The following is an 8,457-nucleotide window of genomic DNA, read 5'->3' as shown; positions in this document are numbered from 1 at the left end:
GGAGTGGCCGTGTGCGCGCCCGGTTGGGGGACCGCCGTCTGCGTCCCGCTTCTCCTCCAGTCACGCGCACCCCTCGGGGCCACTGGGTGTCTTTGCAGCCCCGCTGAGGGGAGAGATGCTCAGTCGGGGCAGCGGGGTGTGGTCAGAAGGAGGCGGGGCCGGCGGTGACAAGGCCAGGGACCCACTGGGGAGCCTGAGGCTCCAGAGGGCCAAGCTGCACCCCGTTAAACCAGGACTTCTGAGTGTTGGGGTGAAAGGCATCCACCGTGCGAACCCGTTAGAGAAACTGCAGGCAGTGCGGTGTTGTCGAAGGGGAGACGCGCGCAGCCGGGCCATCAGATACAGGGCCCGGGAGCCCTTGCTGCTCCCAGGACAGGACTGGACGGCCAGAGCGCCCCCCCCCCGCTTCTGCACTGGGCCGGGGCCTCTGGGCGGAATCCTGGCCTGGGTTTCTGTTCCCTGAAGTGCTCACCGGCCGGAGCGATACCTCGCTTGGAATGATGCCTTTGTCAGGGCCAGCCACGGGGTGTGTTACACCCTGCGCAGCACGCCTTCCTGCGTGGTTTCTGAGGGACACCTCTACCCTGGTCAGCAGGAACTTCAGAAGAAGGAAACATTTGTTAACTCCGCTTTTCTCTGACTAGCGCTCAGCCAGTCTTGGGTCTTCTAAGGCGGAATCCCTCCTGCAGGGCTCAGGGGAGAGGCCCTCCCATGGCTTTCCTCCTTACAAGTCCAGGAAGGCGAGGGCTTGGAAACCATGCCATGTGACCCTCTCTGTGACATTAAAATACCCTGCTCTTGATCCCCTGTTTGTGCATCGGGGCACAGCGGGGCTTCAGAAGTGGTGCTAGTCCTCCCTTTATTCCTCTCAGGACCCGGTTACCTGAACCAGTGCTCCCTACTTCCGGGCCATTCTAGACGAGTCCTGTGTCGGCCCGGACTCAGGACCGAGGTGAAAGGCAGCATGGTACCCTGAAAATTGGAGGAGCTCAAGGCCGGTAGGCGCTTCTGAAGGATCAGCACTAGCACAGGGCCCAGTCAGGGAGTATTTGAGTGTGATTTTTTATCCAGATACAACAATGAGCTCAGCAAAGTCAGAAAATTATCTCTGTTACCCAGCTTGGCTACAAAGAACACTCTTAAGAATTCGCCTTTCAAAATACTTCATTTTTTATTAAAAATATATTTTTATAACTGCCCAAATACGGTGTTGTAAATCAAAAGAAAAATGAAATCCATGATGCATTTACTTAGTTTAAAAAGGAGATCTGTGCTAAAACCAAAATAGTACTACGAAAAAATCAAACCTGCAAATTTATGACAGGCTATTTTAGCCCATGGCCTACACTCATTGTACTCCAGGCCCTTCCTCCTGCCATGTCTGCCTCCCTGCATTTTGCAGATGAGGAATCAGCCTGAGAGACTTTCTTTTATTTAACCAAAATTGGTGCAGTTAACAAATACTCAGGCCACAACCCCAGCCTAGTTTGACTCTGAAGCCTGGACTTCTCCCCTGTCGTGTTGGCGACAGACAGCAACGATTTCTCTGATGTGACTGCGCTGGGTGTCGCGAGGTGACTTGGGAATCCAAGCCGAAGTTCCTAGACTTCATACTGAGGTCCTGAAACCCAGCCTAGAGTCCCGCAGACCCACTCCAGCCCTGTGTCCGACAGTCACCTTGATTAAAAAGGTTTAGGACTAAACTCTCTATGGGGCTCTCGGGTTCCAACACAAGGTGAAAACAGAAAACACAGTCATCCCTCAACCTCATCCCAACAACTAAAAGGCTAATCAAGGGGGACACAGGGAAGGCATTAGTATTTGTGCTCAAGAATCCGTAATTCAGTAGGGGGGTTTTATGTGATAAATGCTAGGCAAATGCCCCGTGGAAGGCGAGGGCTGGGGGCTGGGGCTTCAAGAAGAGCAGGACCTGCTGGTTGGACCAGAGTGACAACTGTCATGGGATAAGGCAGCGAGCTCGGGGAGATAAGGGAGCCACGGTGCTAGAATGGGAACGATGCTGGAAGGCAAGATGCGACCTAGCTGACTATACAGTAATGCGGTGGCTACGGTTAGGGAGCAGAAACGTCTTTAATTTCACTGGGGATATCTATGTTGGGGATTGAAACCAGGGCCTTTGTGCTGAGCTACCCGAGACCTTTCTTTCCCTCTTTCCTTTATGGTTTTTCAAGACAGAATCTCACTAGATAGTCCAGACTGGCCTTCAACTCACTGTGTAGCCCACAGTGCCCTCAAACTCAAGGGGATCCTCCTGCCCTAGTTTCCCAAGTACTGGGATTACAGATGTTTAACACCATGCCTGGCCATGACCTTTTTTTTTTTTAAATGGGTCTGGCTAAGTTGTTAAATTGCCCAAGCTGAGCCTAACTTGGAATCCTCCTGCCTCAGCCTCCTAGAGTGTGGGATTGTAGATGTGTGCCATTGTCTAATTTTAATTCTTAAAATAGTAAAGCTTTGGGTTGGGGGTGTGGCTCATTAGTAGAGGGCTGGTTCACATGTGCAAGGCCCTGGGCTTGAGCCCCACTGCCACTAAACGCATCTATATTAGGAGCAGTCCTGCCACTCCTACCGTGAAGGAATCTCTGACACAGTCATCATGGGCCTTTGGATTTTCATTCCTGCTTTGAACAAAGAAGTTTCCAAAGGACTACCTTAGATAAGAAGCAGCACTTGGTGACATTGGCGGGGAAGCAAAGACGAGCTTGAGATGACTCAGAAGTCTGAAGTGTGTGAGATGAGGGCTCTCTTCTAAAAAACTGTCCATTCCAAAGTCAGAAGGTAATGGAGAAATAACTCTGACTTTGCACTGGCTGAGTGTGAAGGGTCTGGGCAGCACATCTTCATGGAGAAGTACAGCAGAAAGGTGGGGCAAGACCAGCAGATGTGCGAGTGGCGAAGGAGAGAAGAGGTAACCAAGGAGAGGGACAGAAACACAGACGCCCAGGGGGAGCCCTGGGAGCCCCACCTTTGAGAGTATGAAGGGTCAAGGAGAACAAGATATTAAAAGGAGAAGAGGTTAATGCAACTTCCTGGAAGCTAAAAATGCTAACCCTGAGTCAAATGCCCTTCTCGTTGTTGGTGAGGCTGCTGGTATTGAAGGTGGGTAGCCCCAAACCACACCATTGGGAGGGGCTGAGCTGGGCCCCCAGGTCTCTCTTGGGCCGTTGGGCCCCTCTCTTCCAGGAAATCTCTCTGCTCAGCCGTTACACCCACACCTTCCTGCCTGCTACCAACACATGGTGTCTGCCAGCACTTCGGCTCTAAGCAACCATTTGTTTCTATTTGCGTTCATAACTTAGCCTAGCATTACTCCTCCTTGTCTCCAATGGACAGGAAGCACAGGAACTTAATATTGAGGTATTTGTGTCATGTGGCTGCAAATACAGGCATTCTGCTATGCAGAGTAAGTGCCCTTTAAAAAAATAAATGAAAACACACATGCAGATACCTATTTTTTTGGGGGGGCAGTACTGAGGATCGAACTCAGGACCTTACCTTTGCAAAGCAGGCGCAGTGCCACTGAGCTAAATCCCCAACCCCCAGACACCTATTTCTTGATAAAGGGGTTTTATTTACCAAGAATTCTCTGCTCAAGATATCTCTGTATTACAGCAGAGATTGCTTATTAAGCACAGGTTTAGTGCTATTTAGAAAAAGTGGCCTAATACCGCATCTCACCTGTCAGGATAGCATCTCGCCTTGGCCGTCTTCCCTCGAGCTCCCCCGCCTTGTAGAAGTATAATGTTGGGCTCCGTAAGCAGGCATTTCTTTGACCAGCTCTGATTTTCTGAGACTGCATTGAATTTTTGTCGCCAAAGTAGAGCAAGAGGAAAGAGAAGGTGTGTGTGTGTGTCTCTGTGTGTGTGTGTGTGTGTGTGTGTGTGTGTGTGTTAGGAGACAAAGCAGCCCAGGGACCGAGTCATCAGGTTTGGGATTCAGATAGACCTTGGCTCTGTAGTGATATCATTGCTTCCTTGGTATAGGGCTTAGCTGCCCTCTGGTACAGATCCATCACTTATAGAATAGGAGTGATCATGTTACCTTCCCTGTAGGGTTTCTGTAAAGAATACAGGAAATAATATATGTGAACTCTCTTGTACTTTGCTTGGCTTACAGTAAATATTCAATAGATATTATCAATAATTAATATCAATGGCTGGTATGAGTGGACATTTCACACACCGATTATTTTATTCACTTTTCACCTAATCTAATCTACAAAACAGGACATGTCATTGACACATACTCTGAAAATCTATTGACCAACTATAAAATTTTTAAAGATGATGCTCACAGTGTTGAGATAATTCAGCTGTTCTTTTTGTGCTTTCCCCATGCAACAGAATTTGCTCTCTGGCAAAGGTTAGGCCATTTACTAAAAGTTTCAAAATTGTTTAGACATTGGCCTAGTGCCTTACCTCCACTGCAGTCCCATCTGCAGCGTATTTTCCTTGATTCATAACCTTGCAAATTAAGAAACAGATTCATACTTTGAACTTATTAAAATTGCATAGGGTGAGAAGAAAGAAAATATTACATGTAATATGCTAGTCTATGCTCTTAGTGTGAGACCCAGCCCTACTCAGCACCACAGCCATGTGGTGCATGAAGAAACTGTGAATGTGTCCACTTCCAAAGATGCAACCTGGGCGAGGGGCCTGTGATTGGATCAAAGCATGCAGGTGCCACAAATAAGATTTGAACTCAGTTCTGGGAGACTTTAAAGTTATGCTTCTGTTGCTGTGTATTTCCTGGGACATAATTAAAGCTGAATGTTTCCTTGGCATTTCTCAGCAGTATTCCTTAGTGGCAATTTTCTTAGCACTTTTCTTTCAGTTGTCAAATAAAAGCCACTTAGGCTAAGTGATGATCCGATTCCCTAGTGGCATGGGAGGAATGTTTTCTCTTCAGACCAGATGGTCTGCTTGCACTGAAGAAGGCAGTTTACTACAAATAGTAACTGCAGTCATTGTTAGAAACACCACACTTTCCTTAGGCCCTCACCCAGCACCACCCTTTCTAATACTTTTGTCCTGTCTTTAATGTCACTTCCTTCTGTTTCTAGAGCATCTGGTCCCTTGTCACCTGGTTCATTTTATGCAAAGGTGGAAAATAACTGTGTATCTGTATGTGTGTGAGTGCAAAACAAATGCTTTGGTAAACATTTCATTCACTTCTTATAAATAAACACATACCATGTGACTCAGCAAAAGCATTTCTAAGACTAAACCCAGGAAAAACAAAACGAAGCCTACCAGGGACTTGCTCATAAATGTTTGTAGGAGCTTTAGTTGTGATAGTCACAAGCTGGACCTAATTGGTCAGCAGCTGAATGGACAACTACTTAAAGGAATGATCTCATGATACAATAACATGAACAATTCTCACAGACACACTGAGCACAGGAAGCCAGACACATATATGATATATACTATAGCTCCACTTATAGAAAATTCTAGAACCCGAAGAATGAATTTATGGTGACCTAAATTAAATTAGTGACTTCCTGGAGTGAGGAGGACAAAGGAGTAGCAGAGATGACTGCAAAAGGGCAGAAGGAGATTGGGGAGGGGGCAGCAAAAATGTTCTGCATATTGGCTGGGGCGGGGATGAGAGGGTGTACACATTCCCCGTACACATAACCATCTGTGGACATAGTCAACCTGAATGTGTAGACTTTTCTTGTCACTAGCCCCTAAACGCTACAGTTAAACAACTATGTGCATAGCGTTTGCATTGTATTGGTTATTATAAGCATTCTAGAGATGATTTGAAATATAGGAAAGGATAGCTTTTATGTACATACTATCCATTTTACGTAAGGGACCTGCACATATACAGATTCTATTATCCACAAGGGACCCCAAAGCCAATCCCCACGGATATGGAGGGACGACTGTACTTCAACTGTCTGCGTTGGTTCATGTAAATTATACCTCAATGAAGTTGATGAAAAATCTTGAAGTGAGAGCCAAGGTTTCAGTTGTGGAGTTGGTGGGCTTTGGCAACAGAAAATCAGCTGGGTCATTCGGTGAGGGACAGCACAGCCAAACATTTCTTTTCCTGTTCGCTGGGTAGATCAGTCGCAAGCAGAGCTGCCGTTGTGTGCTGTGGTTTGGGAATGATTCCACGCCCTCCCCCAGGGTTCCCGTGCCTGGAGGTTCCGTTTTGGGGAGACCATCAGTCCTTACAACTGCCAAGGGGCGGGGACTAGTGGGAGGGTCAGGACCCTGGGGTCCTGCTCTTGAAGTAATCCTCAAGTGACTCCCTTGGGTTCTCGGTCATAAAAGGAGCGAGCCCGGCCCCACCCAGCTGTCTCTGCTCCGGGATGGATGCAGATCCAGACTCCTGCACACGCACTGCTACTGGTGCTTGTACCAAGACAGTACCCTGTGCTGCAGCAGTGACCTCTGCAGTTGTCATTCTCTGAGGTTTCCTGCCTTTAAAAAATTTCTTTGCTGCAATTTTACTAGAGTGCATTTTTGAAAAGAGTAGAAATAGACGTGAGTTTTCATTTCATTTGATCATTTTAAACCATACGCACACACATAGTGCTCCATATTGTTACCTGAAGGGCAAAAATTCCTTTGTAAACCAGTATTTAATTGGCCTCAGGTGGCTAGGAACTTTGCAAAAACTGGATATATTAATGAAAAGTAGCAGAGATATAAGTGGGAAACATCTTTGTACTTAGGGTAGAAATACCTGCAAATAAAGCCAACTGTGGGTCAGCTTTTTCCCCTTGAAAGGCCTGAGGAGTAGGCTCTTCTTATCCAAAACTGCCTTCTAAACCGTGGTGAAGTGCACCAGAACTCATCGAAAGTCAGTTCACTTGGGAGTTGTTTGTTTCGACAAAATGCTCACTCGAGGTCCGGGTTCTGATGGACACAGCGGTGCTTCTGAGAATACAGAGGACTCATTTTTAGAAGCTGAGTTAGGAACTGTTTTTCCTGCCCCTACTTTGTACCTCGAGCCAAGGTCACTGATACGGCTGCTTCCCGTATGTTAAGCTCTGGGTCGTGTCGTCTCCCAGGCAGCCCTTCTTTCCTCTCTGAAGCAGCTGCTCCAGAAGTCGGGTCAGGACTGCAGGCGCCTAAGCCATGCACAAAGCACTAACGTATCAGCTTCTAGCTGAAGTCGTGTGTGAAGGAGTTCCAAAGATACTTTTTCTGAGATGCTATTAGGTGTAGTTTACAGACAAATGAGACTCTTTGAGAGATGTCGGTAGCTTCAACTAGTCGCTGACAAGATGTAGCTGTTTATCCCTCACAGACTCACAGCAGAGTGTTGGATCTTCCCATCTACCTAAGTCCAATCCTAATATGAGGGATGTGATTGGAAATTACTTTAGCTTTCATTTCTTCATTCCAAACTCAAATCTACCCATCATTTCCAATGCACACGATTTTCTTGAAGTCCTACCAATTACAGAATGTATCTTTTAGTTCAGCAAGGTTTACCTTGAAGAAAATCTGAATATGGACGGCATCCCAGTGTTTCTAAGTGAAGCTTTCTCTTTGCTGGGCTCCATGCCTCCAGGGCACTTTCAGGGTGAGCAGATACATGGAGGGTCAGACACCTACGTTAAAAGAAAGAGCTTACCTTTCAGCACTCCCTTGGACATCACAGTTTTCCTCATCTTGATTGGTGATTGCTGCGTTTTTAATTCAGCTCAGGCCAAAATCCTACCAGTCATGCTGGTGTCTCACTTTCTCTCACGTTCTACCTAGAATCTATTAGCAAACGCCAGTGTCCCTACCTTTAAGACACAGCCCACGTCTGACCCTGTCTGTCTCTTCCACCTCCTCCAGTCCTGTCTCCAAGCAGCTTTCTGGGTGTCTGCAGTGGGCCCTTCCTCTGAGATCTCCCATGCCTGTTCTGTTCCGTGTGCCCTTGCCACAGCCAGCACGAGTTTTGCCTCTGCTGAGATGGTCCCAGTGGCTTCCCCTGAGACACAAGCTCAAACGTTACGTGTGTCCCTTCCCTGACTCCTCAGACCTCCTCTCCCAGGTGTCACTGCCTCACTACACTGGCTAAATTCCTACTTAGAGCCGTGGGCTGCTACTTTCTTTTTATGAGAATGTTGGAGTGCTTGGGTGGCTCATTTCTTTGCTTACCCAAGGCCTTTACTCTGCTATTTCTTTCCCAGTGAAGGCCTTTGTTTGCCCCTGTAGTTGGTATTGTAGCCACTTCAACATTCTCCGTCGTGTACCAGTTTCACGTTCAGCAGCGTTTCCCTCTTCATCTGACCTATGTTTTCTCATTACTATGGCATGTGGCCCTATAGCTGGGTGTGTGCTTTGTCCAGGTGTGGGATTTCGTCTCTTTTGTTCACTATCAAATGTCCAGATCCTAGAACAGTGGCTGGCACATAGTAAGCACCTAGTAAATACTACTGAGTAAATGAATTAATGCTCAGGGTTTTCATGACTTAAA

The 8,457-nt window shown here is 47.1% G+C and overlaps 1 protein-coding gene across 1 annotated transcript in view; it reads right to left on the bottom strand.

Annotated features, from left to right (window-relative positions):
• Cd55 (CD55 molecule (Cromer blood group)) overlaps window positions 1-7,660 on the bottom strand; it is a 34,133-nt gene extending 26,473 nt beyond the window's left edge. Inside the window, exons 1-6 of the mRNA XM_010613221.3 lie at window positions 7,624-7,660; window positions 6,989-7,114; window positions 5,958-6,175; window positions 4,440-4,484; window positions 3,700-3,814; window positions 884-1,022 (exon numbers count right to left, since the gene is read on the bottom strand). Coding sequence (XP_010611523.1) covers window positions 884-1,022; window positions 3,700-3,814; window positions 4,440-4,484; window positions 5,958-6,175; window positions 6,989-7,114; window positions 7,624-7,660 — 680 coding nt within the window. The remainder of the gene's footprint in view (window positions 1-883; window positions 1,023-3,699; window positions 3,815-4,439; window positions 4,485-5,957; window positions 6,176-6,988; window positions 7,115-7,623) is intronic.
• Window positions 7,661-8,457: the final 797 nt, after the last annotated feature.

The sequence above is a fragment of the Fukomys damarensis genome, unplaced genomic scaffold (assembly GCF_012274545.1).
Source record: "Fukomys damarensis isolate Sample0158 unplaced genomic scaffold, DMR_v1.0_HiC HiC_scaffold_11, whole genome shotgun sequence".
NCBI lineage: Eukaryota > Metazoa > Chordata > Mammalia > Rodentia > Bathyergidae > Fukomys > Fukomys damarensis.
This window is presented reverse-complemented; position numbering and strand designations above follow the sequence as displayed.